The following is a 25,340-nucleotide window of genomic DNA, read 5'->3' on the forward strand; positions in this document are numbered from 1 at the left end:
AGTTACAAGGCACAAAAATTTCTAGTTGTGACAAGTTCGGTCTAATAAGAGCTTGGCGATACGATGTCACACCCCCAAACCAGAACGGCGGAAACATTTGGGGGCAGAGGACGTCAGGTACAGTATCATAACAATGCACAAGAGTAAACAAGCAACAACATCATCCATTACATTAATAATATAGTTTAATACAAGTGTGTTCTATGTATAGTTTAAAAGACACCAAAATATGAATCGAAATAAAAGACGAGTCTTGAACACGCTCCGTCTTCTCAAAACCTGGTCCAATATACTTGTCTACTGGTTACCTGAGAATACAAGTTATTTTGAAAGAGTAGATCAGCATTTAAGCTGGTGAGTTCATAAGTATTTTAGTGTCATTGTTTGTATAAGTTTGATGAAAGTATTTGTAAATGTTTGATGTAAATGTTTGTAAGTGTTTGATGTAAAATTTTGTATCTCCTAGAAAATCCTATATTTCTACTTATAAAGAAATGTAGTCTTCTACCAAGACCCTACTATTCTGTATGTTTGTTCTTTTGTAAAAGTGAGTATTTTTCCCAAGTCTGACTGTCATTACCAAAAATATAGTTTAGAAAACTATTTATGTGAGAAGATCACAATATGATGTAATGGGAAAATAAAGATGTACTGTAATATTATATATAGTAACCACCATTGTACTAACTACCTTAAACCAATTGTTTAATTAAGGTAAAATGTGATGAGATTATAACCATACTTGATCGACTAGTAAAACACGACGTTCGAAGACGTCAAAAAGGTATGACATTCGTCATCCGTAGACCTGCAAGTCCCACTGTAGCTAGCAGCAAAGTGTAGGATGGTCAATCTCGTATAGATCTATACACAAATTCATGCTCTCCCTCCAGGAGACTCTAGTTACAAAACGTGACATAGCAGTATATTTCCATGTCATGACGTAGTGGCTCACATTAATGTTATAGTATTATTGTATTTGTATAGTATATTCTCTCTGTTTTAGTGTATAGTATGTTCTCTCTGTTCTAGTGTATAGTATATTCTATCTGTTCTAGTGTATAGTATGTTCCTCCTTGTTTCTCTTTATAGTATGTTCTTTCTATTTCCCATTATAGTATGTTCTTTCTGTTTCTACATATAGTATGTTCTTTCTGTTTCTCGTTATAGTATCTTTGAATTGACTCTTTTATGTTTCATTGTTCTAGAAATAGTGAGTAGTAATCCTCTAAATTATACCTACTATACTTTACTATTAATGTTGTTTGAATGACTGACCATCTTTGTACACTTTGCTACCCACAGGTAATGAAATGATGAAAGAACTTTTGTATCTACATATATATATATATATATATATATATATATATATATATATATATATATATATACATAACATATATCTAAGATTCAAACGACACTCAGACAAACAAATGATACCCTAAGTCCACAACCAAACAAGGAATAGGATATAAAGTGAGTTATCAGTCCTAACCCCTTTTAACCTTATTTATATAACTATATCTATTCAGACATGATTTTGACAATATATAAGTTTAAAAGAGTTTGATAAAGAGTTTAGCATATAAAAGATTTTTAACCATTTGAATGGTTATTGATGACTTGACGTCAGCTTGTAAAATGTTTTGAAATAGTTTGCTTGATAACATAGTTTTGAAGTATAAGGAATCCACTTGGTTGATAGTTATTAATCACATGTGATTGATACAATAACTATAATGTTTTCTACTTGTATTCCCCCTATAAAAGCATTTAAAATCATTTAAAAGATAATTTTAGGGGTATGAACTCACCTGTAGTGGGTGATTTGAATGTAAGATCGATATAGGATGCTAAGTGTCAAGTGAAGTCTCGAGCACAAACGGATCCTATTAAGCATATAATTACATATATATATATATATATATATATATATATATATATATATATATATATATATATATATATATATATATTAGTGTATATAACAACTAATCATGATAGGAAACCACCTTAGGGACTAGGAAACACTTGGAATGAAGTGTTACAATCACATATGATTTTTTTAAAGGTGTTCACGGCTACACAATGGTGTGTTTACGGCCTAGATGTGTTCACGGCCAAGGCGTTTACGGCCATAGGTGTTTACGGTTAAAGATGTTTACTGCCAAAACATGAAATGGCTTGAGTTTACGGCCAACGATGTTCTTGAGAAGGGTTTACGGCTAAGGGAGAATTTATGGCCGTAAACTCTTGATATTCTTGATGAAATTGTTGTTTCTAGTATGTTAATCAAGTGCTTCTAATGAATATCAAGTATATGGAAAGGATACTTATGATTTGGAAGCTAGAAAGGGTGATTACAGCCCAAAGAATTAGTGTGTCTTCTTGGTGTTCTTGGTGTTATTGGTGTTCTTGAAAATCTAACCCCAAAAAGAGATGAATTCATGGATGAAATCATGGGGTTTTACTAGATTAAGAAGGATATCAACTAATATAGGAAGAATCACTTACAAATTTGTCGAGAAATAGAAGTATTCTTGATGATACTTTAGAGAGAAATGAGTGTTCTTGAGTTGGAAGTGTGAAAAGTGAAGAAAAATGAAGGAATAGCATACTTAAGGAACTAGTTCACGACCAAACAAGAGCTTACGGCCGTAAGCTCTAGTTTACGGTCGTAAACTCCACATGATGGAATATTCTGGCTTGAATGTTGCACAATGAACTCTAGTATATACTTCCTAACACCCAATCCTTGAATGTACTAGGCTTAGAACGCCCAAACAGACCCTTAACAATGTTAAAATATAGCAGAAACTAGTTTGACTTTTTATTGAATTGAATGGCTTTACAAGATAGAAATTTCGGGTACGAATCTTACTTTTGTAGCCAAGGTGATTATGCTACAAGGGTGATCATATCTAAACTATTAGAGGATTCACTATCTAAGTTAATCTTAGTATTATTAGAAACACAAACTACAATTTCATGAATACCAATTTCAAGAAGATGTTTTGAACATGAAACAACCATCTTTATAAACTAGAATATATTATCCCCTATCCATTATAAATTGAAAATTAAAATTCATGTTTATACAATACATAAAATGAAATTTGGTTTCTTGATATTTCTGACGAGTAATAGAAAAAATAACTCGATCTATCTTAACACCATACTAAGCACAAGCTTGAAATCCACAATCATCGAGACATACGACATTTATCCATTCCAATGATTAGGTTTAGTTGTCGATTCTTAGCTTCCTTCTTTCGTTTAAATCCTATACTGCCATCCAAATGTCATTACCACATGATGTATTAAGGAATAAAAGACATTCGTTTAGATCCTATAATGCCATTCATATTCGTTTAGAATCAAACATTTGACTTTACCATCTCTAGGTGCTTTGGGAAACTTTGTTTCTTATCTCGTAGTCTTTGCATTAATGGAACTTGCCTCTTTTGAATCATGGTTTCTTGGAATAAAAGAAACACCAATTCCATTCCCTCATAATTGGAAATCCCAACCAATACCGTTCCTTTCCATTTAGGATTCAAACATTTTCTCTTCTTTCCACTAACATTCAAAAAAAGATAAATGGAATTGGATAAAAAAAAAAACTAATTCCTTTCTAGATTCCTTAATTTGGAGAGATTTTAAAAAATTCCATCGATGTTCTCCATGCTATTAATATGATAAATTAATTTGAAATGATCATAAGAACTAATGAAAGATCCAAGCACAAGATCTATAGAAAAGACTCTTGTTGTAGATAACACTACCATTCTTTAGTTTATCTATTTAGCTCTCATTGCTTGCATACAAAACTCTTCCCTTCAATTCGAATGCAATTTGGAACTTTTGATGATTTTCAAATCACTCTTGCTTTGCCTTTTGGTGAAACATTTCGCTCAATTGCAAATTCATTTCATATGTTCTCATGTTCACCAAATACTTTTGGATCATCGAGGATATATACATAATGATGAAAAAGACCTTTTTTTTACAAATCTACATGATTATGGGAATAACATGTTACATCCCCAATTTCACGGCCAGAAAAGACCGATTTGTTTATACTTTATTTGAAAATAAGAGTATACTTTTAAAGAAAATATGTTGGGGAATTTGTTCCCAAAATATGATAAAAAATTTATCAAAGCATTTTTGAAGAAATGTATTTTCATTATATTAAAAACCTTGGGATGTCATTGTCAATACAGATCAAAAGCACAAATAGAAACAACATAGGCCTTAAAACATCTATTTATTCTAATGGCCTATAATCCATTGATCTCTCATCAGATCATCACTCCTGTGCTCTCTTGCCACTAACTATAATGCAATAAACTGAGTGGTTCAGGCTTGGAAGCCTAGTGAGCGATAAAGTTTTCAACCCACACTAATTAAGTGTAGGAGTGTTCGTTTAGATGGATCGGTTTGACCCGATTCAATTAAGCGAATCCAAATTGATTTCGGTTTTCAAAACATGGATCCAAATAGTCCAAACTAAATTTAAATCCAATCTGATCCGATACAATTACAATTCGGTTGGATCGGTTTTTATAATTTGGTTTTCAAAAACAGAAACATTTTAAAACGACAAATAATTATAATATTACTAAACTGTACACAAGAAACAAAAACTAACTACTTTGTTGTGTTTTGAAATTTATAAATAACTAATAAGAAGATATATTATAGTTAAATATTTTATAGATAGAAAACTTTTGAGTGAAAATGCATATTAATGTTTTTTTATCGGGTGAAACGTTCCTATTTGAAAAAATAAATTACAAAATTAATAAAAAACTATAGATATATATTATGAATAGATAAATAATAAATATTTATTCGGTTTTTTTGGACTATTCGGTTCTTATTTTATAAACCAAAATCAACCTGAAATCCAAAATAATGATTCGGTTTTGTTGAAAACAAATCCAAGAATCCGAATATCCGAACCAAATAGTCCAATCCAAATTGTCCAATTGGATAATTTGGCTTTATCCGAATAGTGAACAGTCCTAATTAAGTTCATTAATTTCATCAAATCATTCAACCCGATTACCCATTCCCGTTATCCTCACCTTACATCCCTAAAGCATCTACTATAAGGGACCTAGCCTAAGGATTTTCATCGGGGTGGACAACATTGCTTAGGGGATTCCTTAACAATACATGTCAAATAAGGCAACCATGAAGGGGATGGAGTACACCTAGTGAGGACATAGTTCAAATAAACACATATAGGTTGCGAGTCTGCTAGCATTCCACTGGGCTGTCTAAAATAGTTTGTGGTCGTTATCTATACTCCTCTAGATGACTGGATCATCATAAACATCGAGGCCTCTCATCATTTTATTTCATCACACATCAATTATTTCATGTACCCATGTTCTACCCAAGATATTTGTGGATTATATATATATATATATATATATATATAGTTTAAATCATTTAAAACATGTAGAAATCGTTCATCTAATATAGATATCAAGAACACAAATAATATGCATACATAGCACATAATTTATATTAAATACTTCATATCTATATGTAAGATGAAAGTAACTATGCACTCACTTGTTAAAGTGGTGATTCCAACTTGGACAACGCTTCGCTTCTTAACAATATAATTTCCTTCGACGAAACCTACTATTATTACCACTAGATTTTAGTCTAATATATCACGACTAATTACGAGCGTTATTATTTTATAAGTGTTAAACAATACTTTTCAATCATTATGTACAGACAGGGGCCATACATGAAACACCGGAGGGCGGGACCATTTTGGCATTATAGCACTTTTGAAATCCAATAACCCTATGCGGCCCTTCAAACCGGATTCTCTATACCGTGAGTAGTTAAAAGATATTATAATAACACTTTATATATTATATTTTATAATATATATATATATATATATATATATATATATATATATATATATACACACACACACATACATATTGTTTATAAGTTCATAATAACGATAATAAATTTGAACCTAAGCTATACTTAATATAGGTAGGCATAACTCACTTACCAGGAGGTTTGCTAAAAACCGGGCTCAACCGGGCTCTGTGGGGGCAGAACTTTCCAAGCCAAAAAGTTCTTTTTCTCAGAGCCTTCTGGCACTCTGGGGCTTGCCTTTTAGCACTAGAGAAGTACTAGAGCTTGAGAGGGATTAGAGAGAAGCTAGAGAGAGAAAGAGAGAAGAAAATAGTTTTTGGTGTGAGAAATATGGAAGCCCTCGCATGGTATTTATAGGGCTAGATCTGTGTTACGCTAGGCGTACCCTCGCATGTACGTTGGGCGTACTTCGGTATGCATGTAACATCCAGAATCAGAAAGACTAAGAAAGGAAAGGAAAACCATAAGTCAAAAAGGTCAACTCGTCGAGTCCAGGGTGGAACTCGACGAGTCCGAGCGGGATCCGGGTTGAAGAGTAAGTGACCGACTCAACGAGTCGGAGAGTGGACTCGACGAGTCCAGTCTGGATTGGGAAACCCTAAGTTCGGGACTTGGTGCCCTATTTAAACATCTCATTCTCTTCCCTAGGCTTCATATGTAGTCTCTCTCACCCAAAATACCGAACCCTAGCCACCGTATCCATTTTGAGCAAGCTCTAGCCTTGGTGAAGTGATTTGAAGCTTGGAAGAGAAGGAGGTTTATAGTGGTGCAAGAGGAAGCCTTAGATACATAGTTAGTGTGACTTTTCAGATCCTTTGAGGTAATAAGCTGACCTTATTGCATTAAGATATATCTTATGATTGAGATTTGGGCAGTTTGAGTATGGAGAAGGTTTATTTCGAGTTTGGAGTAGATCTGAGGTTGCTACCTCAGATCTAGGCAATTAAGGATCCAGAAAGCCATAAAGTTGATGCCAATAAGTTGTTGGTGAAGCCCCTAGCTCAAGAGTGTTTTTAAGCCTATAGTCCCTTAGTTTCACGTAAAGTTTGCAACTTTACGTGAGGAATAAACTTTGGAAGAGTGGATCTATGAGATGGAGCCCCTGCATGGCTCGAAAAGCCACTGTATGGATTAAGAACTGAAGTTACTCGGCGAGTCACATGGGTAGACTCGACAAGTTGGATGAAGATAGGCAGGAACTCGACGAGATGGAAGAACAACTCGGCGAGTCTGTTGAATATTGCCATGGACTCGACGAGTCTGTTCATGGACTCGACGAGTTGGATCGCAGAACCTCAACCTTTTCTGGTTAAGACTTAGATCGGTGAGTTGAGTGGTGACTCAGTGAGTTAGGCAGGATGAGACTCAGAGATCGTTGAACTCGACGAGTCTTGGGGTGACTCGGCGAGTTGAGTCGTTTTATGGGAGTTTCTGAATTCATGGACTCGATGAGTCTTGGGGTGACTCGACGAGTAGAATCAGGCAAGAAAGTTGACTTTGACCAGGAATTTGACTTTGGCAAGAGTGGACTTAGACGGTTTCTAGAAGTTCTATTTCGATCTAAGTGTTATGTATACTAATATTGGTAGCTCGGGGAGCTAGTAGAGCAGCGGTTCAAAGAATTGTCGGTCAGCAGTCAAAGGGTTATCAATAAGAGTTCCTCAGTGCAGGTGAGTTTCTCTTTGTGTGAATGGGTCTAAGGCCACAATGTCGGCCCATGTAGTTACGAGTAGGAAGACCCGGGGGTTAGCCCTAGGCACTGTTTGCTATTATGATATTCAGGACCAAGGTCCAATGTCGAGTGGGCGCCTAAGGAGTGGTTTACATGATAGAGTATACTTGTTGTCTGTGTGGTGCATGTATGTGCCTGGTAGGGAGATGAGTGTGGGCGAGGTCCCATATCTCACCAATAGGAGAGTATGGACGGTGTTCCATATCTCATTAGTAGCAGAGCAGGGATGAGGCCCGAGATAGGTATGGAGTGAGTGTGGGAGGGGCCCGTATCTCACTTACAGTAGGAGGTTGGACGGGGTTCCATGACTCACTAGTAATAGGATAGGGGCGAGGCCTTAGGACAGGAATACAGTAGGGTATGTTCAGTTATGTGTTATATGCTATTTTGTAATATGTGGTTAGCGGGCGGGGCCCAGAGACAGACGGGGCCTAAAAGAAACAGATATGTATCCGAGTGGGGCTCGAAGCCAGGCGGGGCCTGGAGCGGCAGGGCCATTGTAGCGGGCGAGGCCTGGAATAGCGGGCGTGGCCCAGTATGTGCAATATGTGTTTATGCAGGGTATGTGGTAGGTTGGGGAAATCACTAAGCTTCATGCTTACGGTTTTCAGTTTTGGTTTCAGGTACTTCCGGTAACGGAGGGAAGAGCTCGGGGTGATCGCATCGCACACACCGTTGATTCGTCAGACCGGGATGTTTTACTCTGATAATGAAATATGTTTTGGAATTAATACTCTGAATTATGATATGCTTTATGATAGGTTTTTATAAAAATGGTTTTAGTAATGATTTAAAGAAAAATTTTTGGTACGGATTTTTGGGACGTTACAATGCAAGGTGTACTAGCTTACGTTGTGCGTACGAAGAGACAAGTGTCCGAAGTCTGTTGGGGCGACATGGTTGATCCGGAGCCATGCATGCAAGAACGCGAGGCGTTCCCAATACTTGCGCGGGGCGTTCTCAAGCAGTCTCGCATTTAACACTTCCGTCTTCTAAAATCCGTAACTTTCACATACGAGCTTAGTTTTCGACCTTCTTCATATCCACTCGTAGGTGGAAACATACTCTACAAGTCTCGTTTAGACTCCGTCGGCTAATTTTGACTTTATTTTTAAAGTTGTATTTTTAGCAGGCTGGGATAGGTAAATTCCGTTAAAAATTCATAACTTTGTCGTCCGATGTCCGTTTTCATCTGTATTTTTAATCGTTGAGCTCCTATTAACGAGATCTTCGATTCTCATTTAGGTTGTGTCGGCTAAAAATCGACCGATCTAATATTCAAATTCCGGACTACATAGTGCTATGTCAAATCTAAGAAAAGTCATAACTTTCTCATACGAAGTTAGATTTGGGCGTTCTTTTTATGCACGCTCTTGGTTTAATGTATACTACGACTTTCGTTTAGATCGCTAAGGCTAAAAAGTACTTTATCATAAACTCATTTTTTACGTCACACAACGTCGAGCAGTTTTGTCATGAAAATTCGACATGTCATAACTTCTTCGTTATAACTCGGATTTCGGCATTCTTTATATCTCCATAATGCTTGTCACGGCCACTACAACTTTCTTCATAGATATTGGGTTTATCTATTATTTTATTTTTGATCGTTTATTTTAATTCTTAATTTATTATACCTTATAAATAAGTATAATGCACATAAAATCATATAATTCACATAATAGTAAAGTAATTCCTCATAATCACATCACAAATCTATTTTAGGTAAGTAAAACAATTCACCAATTTCAATCACAATGAAACTCCTAGATATTTTAAGATTCATTGAACTATCAATGGCTTGTTAATCTCGGACTATGCTTTTGATTTGTGATTGGGATACCGTTGATCACAAATAAGATGTGAATAACAATGCAAACCTGCACGAGACCCTCGATGTGTTTATAATCTCACATTAATATGCCGATTAACCATACACACTACATTAACAACCATAAATTTTGAGTATGACCATCATTTCAACTTTATAGCCCCATACTAGTATGTCGGTTAACCACGTTTGCTTCACTAACGACTCACAAAGAAATAATATGTGTTTCCATGGATCAGATACAATTTCACATTTTTTCGAAGTAACCAAAGTGAGATTTTATGGAATGTTCTATTACTTATACATTATACTTTTAATGTGTTTATTAGGGATGGAAACAGGTCGGGGATGGGTTGGGTTTCACATCCACATCCCCATCCTCGAATCTTATATCTCATCCCTACCCTCATCATCCTCCTATCGTGTGTGGGAATCTATTCTCCTCCCTTTGAAAATTGGGCCTCCCTGTCTAACCCCGGCCCATCCTCAATAGTATATTTGCCCTTTTTAATATTACAAAAGTTATTTTTTCTTACCGATGAAAAAATGTAGTAATTTATTTATTAATGCAACTAGTGTACCGATGAAGAAAAAGGAATATGATTAGTCTGTATATAGTTTAATAACTAAGTATTAGAATAAGACTATTAATTTCTAACATCAACTTCTTAAATCGCTTAATATATTACTATTTAGTATTAGTATTTACTATTAACTAGATAAAATGCAAGTAAATGATTAATTATTACATTGTTTAATAACCAAAAAATTAGAAAATAGAGAATTAATAATACCAAAAACTAGAAAAAAACAAGTATATCATTAATTTCTATATGCGTTCGTCTTCCCTAACATACTCCTAATGCTAATCATTCAAAGTTTAGTTTAGGAAAACATTACTGATAACTATTTTTTCATAGTTTACAAATCATACCAAATTATAATAGATCATGGATGTAAGAAGTATAAATTAATCCTAAAAAATAGAATTATGTATTATCAGTTTCCTTTTCAATAGATGCAAGATATCTTCTCATTAAATATGTACATATTATCTATTTGTAATATGTGACATTAATACATAATGTTTAGCATACATGCAACATAAAGTGGGGATGGGGCAGATAGGGGAATATGATACTCGGCCCCTCCATGGTTTTTAGCTATACTTTAATCAATATATATTATATAATTAAAGTAGGACTTTAAAATCTTCAATTAAAAAAAAAAAAAAAAACTTATTTTTGCAGATGCAACCTTAACAGGAATAGTAAACATGATTCTATATATAATAAATGTATTAAGAAAACAATCAACTCGTTTTAAAAGCTTTATAATATCAGTTGATTTCATTTTTTCCTAATGTAAAAGATGTAAAAGTAATTTTAACTCAACATATAGGTCATTTACATAGATATTTGATTGTTCCTAAATTAGAGAAAGGAAAGAAACAACCTTATTTTCGATTTGGGGGTTTCTTCTTGGTTCTTGATTCTTAAACTCAAGTAGTAAAGTATAACAAAATTGTAATAGAAAAACGTAAATGAAATTAGCAAATTATATTACATTAACATAAATTCAAATCAGAAAAAAAAGAAAAAAGAATAAAATAGAATCTGATTTTCGTGTGCTTTAAAAAACCAAAAAGTAATTCCCTAATAACTTTGGTCTTTCTTATTTTCGAAACTAATTTGTATGCCTTTTCAATAATCAGATTTTTGAGAAGCTTATGAGAAATAGAAATAAGAAACATATTAGAATTCAGAATTACAAATCTTATTCATAAACAAAAATAATAATGAAAAAAACAACGAATCTAATTTGCTTTTACCTTGAAAAATTAGAAATGTATTTCTCGTTCCTAATTTTCGAAGTTGATTTGTATCTCCCTTCTAATTTTTGAAGTTGCTTTGGGGGAAAATCCGCAACTTTGAACAAAAACCAAAAAACAAGCTAAGTTATGCTTCTGATTTTTGAGAAGGAATTGAAAAAAAAAAAAAACAAATAAGATTGTTGATTCTGATTACCTTATGACTTCGAAACTGTAGTTCTAATATCTGATTTTCGAGAATCTTACGAGAAATAGAAATAAGTCAGAATTCAGAATTACAAATCATAAACAAAAACAATAAATAAAAAAAAAAAATCGGATTTGCTTTTACCTTGAAAAGTCAAAATTTTATTTCATGATCCTGATTTTTCGAAGTTGATTTGTGTGTCCCTTCTGATTTTGGAAGTTGATTTGTTTGAAAAATCTACAACATTAAACAAAAAACTAACCAAATTATGTTTTTGATTTTCGAGAAGGAAGATTGAAAAAACAAATCAATTAATCAAAATTGAAAACAAAAAACAATCAATTATCTTGTACCTTAAAACTTCAAAATTGCAACAACCGAAAATCTAACTTTTTAGAAACTTTTCTATATACGAACGATTGTAAGATTTCAAGAAGTTTACAAGACTGTTGCTTCTGATTTTCGAGAAGGAAGAAAAAAGAAATTGAAACCTGTTAGCTTGTTCTAATTTTCAAGAAAGAGGAAGAAAGAAATCACAACCTTGTAATCAACTAATTTTATACAAAGATTGTGATAGTTGGAGACGATTCATTATCCATAATTAGAATTGAAGAGTTTATTTTCTTTTCCCCAAATTTCAATCTAATTTCTTGCTCTAATAATGATGGTTGATGAAAGATGATACGTGTGTTGACTCTTGAGACGAAAGAAATGTAGATAACATATTAACCTAATTCAAATTTGGGTCTAAACTCAACCTAATTTAATATATATGCTAAAAAAATATTGAATTTTATGACTTAGTAGACCCTATTCATAGACACTCCTTGAATCCCTTTAGATCGACCTAATTGTGTATATAGAGTTGATCTTTCTTTAGAAATGTTTTTTTTTTTTTTAAATTACATATATCTAAAAGAATATGTTTTCATTCATGAAAAAATATGACTTTTTTTTTTGGAAAACTATATGTAATTTAAAAAAAAAACATTTCTTTAAGATTGTTTGTATTTTTTTGCAAAAAAATATAATAATTAATTTTAAAAAACTGATGTGATTATATTTGTTGCCTAAAATAAGGATAAACAAAATGTCTACATTATCCCTACCACGAATTTGAATTTTGAATTTTTAAAAAGATTACTAATAATAAATACAATCGTATTTTTTTAAGAACGATTTTATTTTTTATTAATCAAATTACCAGAATTTAGTTATACAGTTACATAATAGATATCATTTATATTTATATTTAAACCTAATCATATCATTATCACATGTGATGAAGTGGAAAGGCACATCATGTTAAGGGCTATTTTTTAGATCGACAAAAGATGAATTTAGGATAAATTACACCATCCGTCCCTCGTGCATATGCACAAAAGCATGTTTAGTCCCTATTTTGAAAAATTAACTCGGACTTTCCTTATGTTTGTTTTTTCTTGCGCGTTTAGTCCCTCTGAACATAAAAAGACTAATTTGCCCTTGATAATTTCTTTTTTAGTTTTCTTTTGTTTATTTATCTTATTTTAATTAAAAAAAAAAAGAAAAAAAATATATCTCCATCAAACACACCACCCCTCCTGCCTCCCGTTTCCCCATATCCCTTCTACCCAGTAGTCTTCATCTTTCTTATCTTTTTCTTTGGATCTGTTGGATCTAGATCACCGGAGCCACCATTGATGGAGCAAAAAGGAAGCACCGGGATGTTGGTTCCATACACAAATAGCAACCAGACGTTGTTGTCCTTGTGGCCCTAGTACACTGATTCTGTCGTTGGGTTTATGGGAGGAGATGGTGACTTGAAAGTTGGGGAAGGAGGGAGGGGGAGGATATGGGTGGATTCATTGGAGGAGTAGATGGTGGCGTCTTGGAGCTGCTGAATCTACATGGTGGGTCGTTTTTATTTTTGGCAGGCGGAAGAGTTGATGGTGGCAGTTTTGGAGCTGTTGAATCTAGGTCGTCGGAGCTACCATCGTTGGAGCAAAATGGAAGAACAAAAGTGCTATTTTCTGCCTCCATCTCAGTTCGAAACCCTTGCTCCACCTCTATTTCTTTAAAATCAGGCAAACCCTCTTTTTCACCCCCTCTTTCTTTGCATCGATATAACAACCACCATCGTGAGTGATACAAGCACCGTCACTGACGTCTTTTCATGTCAACGAATCCCCCGAAGAACATAGTTATGCTTCCTTCGTGGCGCCTCCAGTCCAGTGGTGCTCTTGGTGGCACCGGGAGATCTTAGAAATGAGATGATGAAGGTGAAGGTTTGAAACCCTAGGTGGTGTCGATGGTGGAGGGTTAGACTACTCATTGTCGGTGTATTGTTCTTGGATCGAGACATGAGTTACTTCTGGTGTTTCCGCTGGTGATGGCAGTATCAGATTCCGATGGTGGTGGTTGCATCAGATTCCGGTGGTTGTGGTTATAGTAGATTCGACGACTCTAATGTGTGTCAGAATTTAGAGGAAAGAGGGTGGGTGGGGTTTTTTTATTTATTTTGTATTTTACAAATAATTGTAAGAAAAATAAAATAAATGAAAAAATAATTAAAAAAGGGTAGAATAGTCATTTCATGTCTCACAAGGGATAAAGCATGCAAATTTAAACTAAAGAGGGATGACATGTGCAATATTTAACCAAACGAGGGACGGTTCGAGTTAAAATTTAAAAATAGGGACTAAACATGCTTTTGGACACATGCATAAGGGACGAATGGTGTAATTTACCCATGAATTTAAGATAAAACTGTGGAGTTTAATGATTAAAATATGTCAAACAAAAAATAATAATAATAAAAGACAAAATTTGAACAGAAAAAATAGTTATCTGACTATTTCAGTTTTTACCAAATACTAATATACTAATATACTGTAGAAACTAGAAAAGTATGTCGACGATCTAAACTGTTTTATAAACAATTAATAAAGGGGTACCCCGTAACGTGACGGTGCTTCGTTGACAGCTACGCGCACACTATTTCTTTCATCTTTCCTTTTTCTCTCGAACCTCCACGAATAATACGTTTTGCAAACTCTCGAGATTGCTTCTTCTAGACAAAATCCTCTTCTTCGTTCAACTTTTCTTCATCGCTGATTCTCTTAATTGAAATCATTCTTCAGCTATACTTGTTTCGATTTGGTATTTCTACTCTCTTTGATTGAAAATTCCGGAAGATCTGATTAGCCATGTCTTACGCTTACCTCTTCAAGTACATCATCATCGGAGATACTGGTAACGAACTTAAATTATTTCATCTGTGGTTAATATTGATAGTTGTTGCAATATCTGTATCGAATTTTGTGTTGATCGAGTTATTTTGTGGAATTTTCAAGCAGATGGTATGAGAATGATAGGGCAATCGTTTTTCTTTTTTCTTAGTTTCAGTTTTGTTTTTGAATTTGTATGTCTAAATTAAGGAATCTACTTGATTTCCTTCTTATGATTTACTTAGTTGTGCTCGAATGTTATGTTTGCCCTTAAAACTTGCAAATTAAGTAATCTCAACCTGAACACGATTAGTTTTGGGTATAAGCAAGGAATTTGAATATTGAACAATAATTTCTTTCAATCTGGACTTAATGTACAACGAAGCTGTATAATAATATTGACGATGGGACATCTAGTCTAGGGCATCAGCAATCCACCTGTTTTTGTTACTTGAAACTAATGATCATCTTGGAATTTTACAAATAATTGGGGATTGGGATCGTGTAGACAATTTACTTACTTTATCGTTTATTCATATGATTGTGCTTGATGCATTCAGATCCAAGGGATTGTAGTATTTGATCTCAGAAACCCTATTTCTCTTAATTCCTTCTGTTGGAGTTTTGTTGCTTCATTCCATTCTGAATTTCATGTTTAAACTAATTATTTCTTGTAGTGTTTATTAATTAGCAATGCATATATCATATATATTCTCACCTGTTTCACTAAATGATCACTCCATGTTTGGATCACCATTTCATAAAACTGAATATCATTAACCACTAAAACTTTATGTGCTGACAAATCATTCTTCAGGTGTTGGAAAATCTTGCCTTCTTCTTCAGTTCACAGACAAACGTTTCCAACCTGTTCATGACTTAACAATTGGTGTTGAATTTGGAGCCAGAATGATCACCATTGACAACAAACCAATAAAGCTCCAAATCTGGGACACAGTTTGTTTCCTTCTTTTCTTCTACACCTTTCTCCCTTCCTTGTTACAAATATTATAACAATAAATCCTAAAAAATGTCTTCTTTTTTTCTTTATCTATTTCTAAGGCTGGTCAAGAATCATTTAGATCAATCACAAGATCTTACTACAGAGGTGCTGCTGGTGCCCTTCTTGTTTATGACATCACCAGGTCTAAATCTCTTGTAATTTTTGTTTATGATATTTTACTCTGATTGATCTGAAAATGTGTTTCAATTATGTTGATATGGATTTTAGGAGGGAAACTTTTAATCATCTTGCTAGCTGGTTGGAGGATGCTAGACAACATGCAAATGCAAACATGACAATTATGCTTATTGGTAACAAATGTGATCTTGCACATAGAAGAGCTGTTAGCACAGAAGAAGGTGAACAGTTTGCAAAAGAACATGGTTTAATTTTCATGGAAGCTTCTGCAAAAACTGCTCAGAATGTTGAAGAGGTAAACCAACATTTCTTTTCAAGACCAATGTATTGTATAATTTGTATGTAATCAGTCTCTTATGTTGATAAATCTGTTTCAGGCATTCATAAACACAGCTGGAACAATTTATAAGAAGATTCAAGATGGGGTTTTTGATGTATCAAATGAGGCAAGTGTTGCTACATCTATAAGAAATTAAGTTAATCGAATTTTAAATAAAAGAAAAGGAATGGATAAGCTAATGATATAAATTGTTGTTTTGTGACAGTCTTATGGTATTAAAGTTGGATATGGTGGCATTCCTGGGCCTTCAGGAGGAAGAGATGGGTCCACTTCTCAAGGAGGGGGTTGTTGCAATTAATAAAACAATTGGGTGCTTTGAAAAACTTTTTTTTTTTTTTTTTTGATTGATGCAATCATCACATTGTGTAAAAAAATTTATAGATTTGGTAAATATTTGTGGTTGGGTTTTGTGTAATTCGATATGTATGTTTTAAGGTTGTTCATTTCCACATTTTGGAGTGATGTTGAATATGCAAATTTGTTACGTTTTTTTTTTGTTTTTTGAATTTAGAAATGTGTTTAGCATGCAAATTTCGGTGTCTTTGGTTTAACCTTTGGTTTTTGTCTTGTGGTTTTTTTGTTGGCCGTGGATCAATATAGATTTGGAACCAAGAACTTTTCTCATTCTAATTTTTTAAAGAGATAAATATATTTTTTGATTTTTATATATTTGGCTATTGAGTTTTTTATTTTTGTTTATATTTACCCTTTCAACTTGTTAAGCTGTATACATTCAGTCATTATGATCGGTTATTTTAAGTTAACCGAAATGTACGAACTCCGTTTTCGTCTTTCTTTTTATCGTTGAGTTCCTATTAATGAGATATTCAACTCTCATTTAGGTCGCGTAGGCCAAAAACTGCTCGAACTAAAATTCGAGTTTCGGGTCGTGCACTGTTATGCCAAATCTTAGAAAAATCATAACTTCCTTATACGAAGTCAAATTTGGGCGTTCTTTTTTTGTATGTTGTCGGTTTAACATATACTACAACTTTTTTTAGATCACTAAGGCTAAAAATTCCTCTATATTAAATTCACTATTTACGTCTCTCAGTGCCGTGTCGGTTTTGTCGAAAAACTTCGACGAGCCATAACTTCTTCGTTATAACTCGGATTTCGGCGTTCTTTATATGTACGAAACCATTGAGACATATTCTACAACTTGGTTAAGATTATTTATTCTAAATAATCTTTTGTCGAAAAGTCGTTTTCGACCCCTATTATCTCTAAATTGACTAGCTCGGATCTACGGACGTTACAGAATAAGATGCTTAAATAGGGGGGAAAAGCCCGAATTTAGGTTTTTCCAAACCCAACACTCGCCGAGTTGGTCCTCCAACTCGCCGAGTAGGTTACTAAATCATGTGTCCTTATCTTGCTTCTACTCGTCAAGTCACCCTCCATGTACTCGGCGAGTAGACTTCTTTTCTTAGGGTTTTTCTTCCTTTAGCTTGCCTCATGGATTACGAGTGTTACACATATGGTGGTGGGATAGGTTGAGGTGGGCTTGTTATATGTTGTAGTGCGGGCCAGCTATAAGCCATAAGCACAGATGCTCAAGAAGAGCGGTTGAGTTAAGGCGACATGTTGATAAACCCTAAGTATTCCAGTCTGATGACTCGTTAGACCTGTTGGATGTTGGCATTCTAGTCCAATGACTGATTGAGCCAAGGTATTCCAATCTGATGAGCATGGGCCCGATATGCATGATAATATGTTTGTTGTATCACGTATTCTGGGGAAAACTCACTAAACTTTATGTTTACCCAGTTGTTTATGTTTTCGGGTTCTATCATTGATCATGAAAATGCGAAGGCATGGCAGTACACATTCATCAACAATATTGAGGATTCCACGTTTCTTATATTACTCTGATTTTCGATAATAATTGATTTATAATTAGGAAGTTTTTCCTTATTTAAAAATGAAAATTTTTGTTGTGAAAATAAGACGTTACACATAAACATCAACAACCCCACACATTTCATAAATAATTGTTCTACATAAGATGTCGCGAGAAAACCTAAAGAAATTATTTATAAATACTAAATAAGTATAAAAACAAAATTGACTTATTTTGAAACAAAAAAAAAATATTAAGGACTAAATATGTACAAAATGATATATATATATATATATATATATATATATATATATATATATATATATATATATATATATATATATATATATATATATATATATAACCCTATTAGGGAAGGTACTTAGGAATAAAGAAGATAATGGGGATGGGTAATTAGGTTAATTGTTTGATGATTAAACATAATAATTATATTATTTTGGGTTGAAAACCCTATGTACTCACCAGGTTTCCCAACCTGACCCACTCAATTTACTTGTATCACAGGTGACGAGGTGAAGTTACATTACACTGAGAGATTAAGAAGATATAGATCACTAGTGTAAATGAATGTACGTTCTGTTTATGCTTATGTTTCTATATTGATGAAGACATCCCAAATGCTTTAAAATGAATAAAAATATATTTCTTCGGAAATGCTTTGATAATGAAATTATCATATTTTTCTGGGAACAAATTCCGCAACGTTTTTAAAAGAGATACTCTGATTTTTATAGAGCATAAACAAAATCGGTCTTTTCTGACCCTGAAAATGGGGGATGTCACATGTTCTCCATCTTTCTACCCCATTCTCATCCCCTACTGCCCAAACCCTATTGCCTTTCATGAGCTTAGGAGCCATTTATGAGTGTTGTTGAGTGATTTGAAGCTTAAAGAAGAAGGGGAGACTTTGGGGGTTCAAGAAGAGACTAGCAGATCCAAAAACCTCTTGATTTCTTCATCATTTTCTGGTAAGAAAGTTCCAACCTTGATCATTATGCACTTAGATTTCTTTGTCACTTTTGAGGGTTTTTGGTCCAAGAACCCTAGCATGTGAGTGATGGATGTCCCAAAGGCTTATGTTTTCAGATCTAGAACCATTAAGGGTTATTATGGCATAAAGGTGCAAGCTTTATGCCATAGGAGTCCCCCATGCAAGCATTAGAGTGTTATTTTGTCCCTTTTAGCTCAAAGGGCCATGTATGAAGGGAAAAAAGCGGGAGCTTTACTTGGTTATGAGATGTTTGGGTCTAGATCTATGGTTGGATGCATTAGTATGGTGTATCGGTGAATTGTGGACCAAGATCTAGGTTCTTCAAAGTTAGGGGTTGAGTGAAATCCTTCAAGCAATGGTATTATCGGGTAAAGTTGGAAACTTTCCCTTTCTAAGGCCATATCCAGGGTGTAGTTTGGAGTTGGGATCTGAAGTATAGGGGCCTAACCCATTAAGTTAGCTTATTAGACTAAGGGACTCGACGAGTCCAAGTGGATTGTCCCGATTCTGTATGGTTGAACTCGACGAGTCTGAGGAGTGACTCGACGAGTTGATGGGATGAGTCGCGACCATGAGTAACCAGGAAGCTCAACGAGTCAAGGGTTGACTCGACGAGCTGGGTCGTGAATTTAGGATTCTATGTTTTGGAACTCGACGAGTTGGTGAAGCAACTCGGCAAGTTGATTCAACCTGATGCGTTGACTTTCACCTTGTCCAGAGTTGGCCTAGCTTGACCTTTGATGGTATATGGTCTAAGTGTTATTTTGGTATTGATAGTTTGGGGAGCTGAAGGATCAGCAGTTCGAGAATTACCAGTAGTAGTCACTATTGTATGAGTCGAAGGCACCAATGTCAGCCCATTTGGTTTATGTATGATAGGAAGACCCATGATTTAGCTATAGGCACTACGTATGAAAGACCATGAGGTGGCGCCTGGTACTCTCTATGTTATTATGTATGGTAAGAAGACCCGGGGGTTAGCCCTAGACATTATGTATGAAAGACCAGGAGGTGGCTCCTGGCACACTGTATACTATTATGTGTGAAAGACCAGGAGGTGGATCCTGGCACACTGTATGCTATTATGTATGAAAGACCAGGAGGTGGCTACTAGTACACTGTATGCTAAATGGTTAAGTAGAGTAATACATTAAAAGAATATATTTTTATGTAAAGGACGCAACTAGCTAAATATATATTGTAGGAATAGTAAACTGTCTAAGTATTTAACAAGATTGGTTCCTAAGGTTAGGTATGTTGCTTCTTTTTTTTTTTTTTTTTTTTTTTTTTTTGCCACTTTTGATCCTCCAACTTATATTGGTTTTAAAAAACGACTTACAACATTGACCATTCACCTTTATGTTTTTGTTCACAAACAACCCTTTCACTTTCGTTTGAATTTTTCATAACCCTCGCCTTTTGTTACATATTATTAGTATTTAGTATTTTGGCAGAAATGGTCCTTTATTATTATTATTATTATTATTATTATTATTATTATTATTATTATTATTATTATTATTATTATTATTATTATTATTGAAGTGTTTGGCAAGATTGGTCCTTAAAGTTATATATGTTTGCTCCTCTTTTTTTTTTTTTGACAATTTTTGTCACTTTTGGTCCTCCAACTTATGTTGGTTTTAAAAACTATTACAACATTGACCATTCACCTTTATGTTTTTGTTCACAAACAACCCTTTCACTCTCCGTTTGAATTTTTCATAACCCTTGCCTTTTGTTATATATTATTAGTATTTGGTCTTTTGGTAGAAATGGTCCCTTATTATTATTATTATTATTATTATTATTATTATTATTATTATTATCATCATCATCATCATCATCATCATCATCATCATCATCATCATCATCATCATTATTATTGTGTTAGAAAAAAATAAACGATTGGTCCCTGTGGTTTACCATAACACATTGAGACAACAATAGAAACCGAAATCACTCTTTTACTCCTAATCCTATTTTTTTTATTAATTTATATTTCTCTTTTTGGTTATAAATTAATGTTTTATTTATAAGAAAATACCCACCCAATACCATAAAGCCACTCACCAGCTGCCATCACCACCACCGCTAAAATTACATAAATGATCCATATGGTTTACCCGTCGTCACAAATTCAGTCTCTACTACCTTAAAAGACCAAATTACCCTCACATTAACTGACAAAAAATAAAGGTCTATATTTTCCGGAATGGTTTTCCTACCGCTGCCATACATGACAATAAAGTTCAGTTTGTGAGACTATTTCTTTATTTTCCTAATTTATTGCAAGAAATAATGACTTAGATTTCTTTACTTATGTAATTAGATGACATTGTTTATCTTCCTTTACTGGATTATCTCAATGCAATTCAACATGCCACTTTACTTTACAAATCAATATCTTCCGATCCCGGCAACGCCGGAAAATCTTTTCTAGTTTATATCAAAATGGTGTAGGAAAGAGAATAGGGTTAGAGATGATTCCACACCTCTTTAATATAAAAATGGGTTTTGGTGTTGGGTTGGAAATGCTCCAAAGGGCTAAGGGCAATTGAAGTTAATTTTTCATTCCATTCAATTTCCCATTAATAGAGAATACGATTCTTAGGCATAAGTAATAAATACATGTAAAAAAAGTTGAAATACTCTAAGGTTGTGTTTCGCGCCACAACTAGCTGATAAGCTAATTTATTTTTCGAGCTTTTTATGTTATCGTGTTTGGTAAACCAAAAAGTAGCTTATAAGCTAGCTTTTTGAAAAACTACTTAGACTAGCTTTTTAGGAGTTTTTTTAAAAATTTCCAAATAGACCCCTTAATTAATTATAGAAACACATACTCTCACATGTCCTTTTATGTACTTTTATATATTTCAGCTAGCTTTTCAGCTCGTTTACCAAACGTCATTTTTTATCAACCAGCGTTTCAGCTATCAGCTAGCTTTTTATTTAACAGCTAGCTTTTCAGCTATCAGCCAACTTTTCAGCTAACAACTAGCTTTTCAGCTAGAACGCCAAACATAGTCTAAACAACTATTGTCTCTTCCATTTGAATGCTTTATTTTTCCATCCCCCGGGTCCTAAAAGTTTTTTATTTCATCATAATGCTATCATTTTTTTTTAATGACAATAACCTTTAATAAGTTGACGTAGTGTTTTTCGTCCAACGTGGCATGGCATAACCTTTTTTTTTTCAACGATTTCTTCCTGATTGTATTTTTGCACATCGTTTTCCACATTGTGTATCATTATCGAAATTTAAATTGATGGTTTAAAAATCAATCCAGATTCAAAAGTTTTTTGATTTTTCACTGCAATTAAAGTACATTTTTATTGTGTTTGGACCTTTCACACTATGTATTGCTATTATACAATGCTTTTAAAGTACATTGTTATCGTGTTTATCAATTACCTACAATGCCATTAAAGTATAATGTTATTATTTACATTTATTAAAGTCACTATTGCTAAACTACAATTAAATACAATGATACGAAACTATCCTAGTCTTGCATATCAGATTTATAGAAAAAGATATATAGAAAGTACACTTCTACATGAAGTCACATGTTTAGAAAGTATAAAATATACATGCACAAGTCACCAATGGTATTAACTAACAGAAGTGAAAAATTGTTATGTCTAAAAGTCATTGTAAAGTCCCTAATCTGCCCGTGTATCAATCAGATCCGTTTGATGGTGCGGAATCCCAATCAAACGGATGATGCCAGATCACAATAGAAGAGAAGGAGAAGAAGAATAATATGAATCTATGTATGAATTGATAATATGAATTAAATTCCTTACACAAGATTCACCCACACAAACGTTCCTTTCTCTCTCTCTGGCCGTCAACTCTCTAGGGTTTATCAATCTATACTCCTCACCCTAACACCTATATTTATATTTGGAGAATATGGGCTTGGTGGACATGAGCCGTAAATGGGTTTACGGCCGTAAGGTGTTTACGACCGTAAACTCAACCGTAAACATGACCGTAAACTCCATAAATATTACAGAAATATATAATTGCCCAGAAAAGCAAAGTATAAACCATATTTTTGACCCAACAATCTCCCCCTTGGTTTATAGCTTTCTTTTCTTAATTAACCAACAAACTCCCCCTAAAAAGTAGCTGGCTCTTCTTGTCAATCTTTAATGAGCTTAGCTTCAGCTTTAACCTTCGATTTCTTCACAACATCAGGATGAACATATGAATCTTCAATGAATGACTTCATCTTGAGCACTTAAGGTTTTCTTCAGAATTTGGCATTGAAAGCACATTGGGTGAGGAGGCTTGACGTACTGATTCTTGAAAAATGGCGCTTTCAGCTTGAGAATGTTCAGAAAAAACAAATCTTCTGGATCACTTCAGCATGTACAAAGATAGCAACAGACTGATTGAGGAGGCTTCAATGCAATCCGTCACATAATCTTTAATTGCAGCTTCACCTTGCTTCTGGGGTTGAAGGATTAAATGTTGAGAGAATAATCTTCATTTCTTGCTCCTTCGAATGAGAATTCTTCTATGCTCACGGACGAAGCTTTTGGCTCAGAAATCTTCAACACAAACTCCATGAGTTTCATCTATACCTGAAATCACCTTTCAAGACAGAACAAAACTAAAAGAAAACTTAGCACACAAATTAAAACAGAAACAAAAATATTTTTTGATTTTTTGATTTTTCTGAACAAGAAATAAAACATAAATAACACTATTTTTGGATTTTTAATTTTTCTGATTTTTCTTTGATTTTTGAATTTTTCTGATTTTTATTATTATTAATTCTCCCATAATATTTAAACTAGAAGAAACTATGACAAATTTAACAAAAATAAAAATGATATCTAACTTTAAGAGTGATTTGGGATCAAAGTTTTTAGACGGCATTTATCCACTTGTCGGTACCTTTCATATTCGCATCTTTGTCTGGTCGATCGCCGCTATTGTTGTCCACTTAAACACGAAAAATTGTGACAAAATTAGGACATACTATTAATTGTAAGACAAAGTGATCCTAAGTTCCTAGATATTATATCTTAAGGACCATTCAGCTGACGACGACCAGGGATATTGTTGTCCACCTAAATTGAGCAGCAAGATCTACAAACAATCTGTATGAGTTCAATTTTAAGTGTACTGGAACGTGTTTCCCGCTTCCTGAGATGCCCCAGCCATCAAGAACTTCCAGAGTACTCCTTACACCGGGTGAGCAGACAACCATTCAGAGAGAGAAGAGATTCAGAATTCTATTGCTAACTACTTCAGAGGGGTTGAGAAGAAGAATGTTGTGTACCAGGTCGGATTAGAAGTCGCGCAAAGGAGACAACATATGGCTAACAGATGAGAAGTATTTCACACACATATATATATCCTGCAGAGAAATAGAGTTGCATATGTTGTGTACCAGGTCGGATTAGAAGTCGCGCAAAGGAGACAACATATGACTAACAGACGGAAAGAAAGAAAATGATATTCTACATACCTAATTTATCGGAATTTACCAGTCGCCCCATCCAACCGGAATTAAGGACAAAATCCGCACATCGAGGAAAAGTTAAGCCACGGTTCCAAGTATGGGTTCAATTAATGTGACGAGTAGATTCCCATATATATCTCCCTGCTCAACCTATCCGAGCGTCGTATTGTCAGGCTGAACATATCTAACTAGGTCAAGATTTGTCAAGTCTATAAATTTCCTAAGTTCAATTCTGCCTAGTCAAGTCCATTTAAAGTTTTTCGTGCCTACCGACGCATCAAGTCAGAGCATAGACCCTTCAACTTCGGGTACGTTACGCAGACTCAAGTTGCCTGTTATCACTTGATAATATCACTTCCCAAAACATCTCCCTAAAGCACATTTCATAACCAACATATTTTTTTATTTTCTGATTTTTTGATGTTTTTGGATTTTTTAAAATTTTAAAACTTTTGTTTTGTTTTTATTTCTCCCCCTAAATTTGTGCATAGGAGAGAAATGAAAGTAAATGCGAAAAACAGATCTACCAATGATCAAAGATAATCACAGATGCAAACACGAATTAATAAGCGAATATAGAACAAAATACCAAGCTTGCATACGCTTCACTGCTATAAAATGTCTGATACAACTTGGGAGAATACGAAAGCATCAACAACAAATAATGACTGACACAACCCCTATTTATAAGCTTGACTCACGTCCGTAAAGAGTTTACGGCCGTAAACTCATTCTGACCGTAAACTCATTACAAAAAAAATCATAACCACACATTTTTTTATTTTCTGATTTTCTGATGTTTTTGGATT

General features: G+C 34.0%; 1 protein-coding gene across 1 annotated transcript; it reads left to right on the forward strand.

Annotated features, from left to right (window-relative positions):
- The first annotated feature begins 14,451 nt into the window (after positions 1-14,451).
- On the forward strand, positions 14,452-16,682 carry LOC145005883 (ras-related protein RABB1c). The gene is made up of 6 exons (XM_078964997.1): positions 14,452-14,737; positions 15,530-15,669; positions 15,775-15,857; positions 15,944-16,148; positions 16,231-16,299; positions 16,399-16,682. Exons 1-6 carry the CDS (start codon positions 14,692-14,694, stop codon positions 16,489-16,491), a joined length of 636 nt encoding a protein of 211 aa, XP_078821123.1. The 5' UTR covers positions 14,452-14,691; the 3' UTR covers positions 16,492-16,682.
- The last annotated feature ends 8,658 nt before the right edge of the window (positions 16,683-25,340 follow it).

Source organism: Lactuca saligna, chromosome 7 (assembly GCF_052625555.1).
Source record: "Lactuca saligna cultivar CGN05327 chromosome 7, ASM5262555v1, whole genome shotgun sequence".
Taxonomy (NCBI): domain Eukaryota; kingdom Viridiplantae; phylum Streptophyta; class Magnoliopsida; order Asterales; family Asteraceae; genus Lactuca; species Lactuca saligna.

What these genes read in the sequence shown, in the direction of transcription:
- LOC145005883 (XM_078964997.1), top strand. Translation starts at nt 14,692, where the DNA reads ATGTCTTACGCTTACCTCTTCAAGTACATCATCATCGGAGATACTG. An exon ending in CATCATCATCGGAGATACTG is followed by an intron (nt 14,738 to 15,529) that starts GTAACGAACTTA and finishes ATCATTCTTCAG; the next exon opens with GTGTTGGAAAATCTTGCCTT. An exon ending in CTGCTCAGAATGTTGAAGAG is followed by an intron (nt 16,149 to 16,230) that starts GTAAACCAACAT and finishes AATCTGTTTCAG; the next exon opens with GCATTCATAAACACAGCTGG.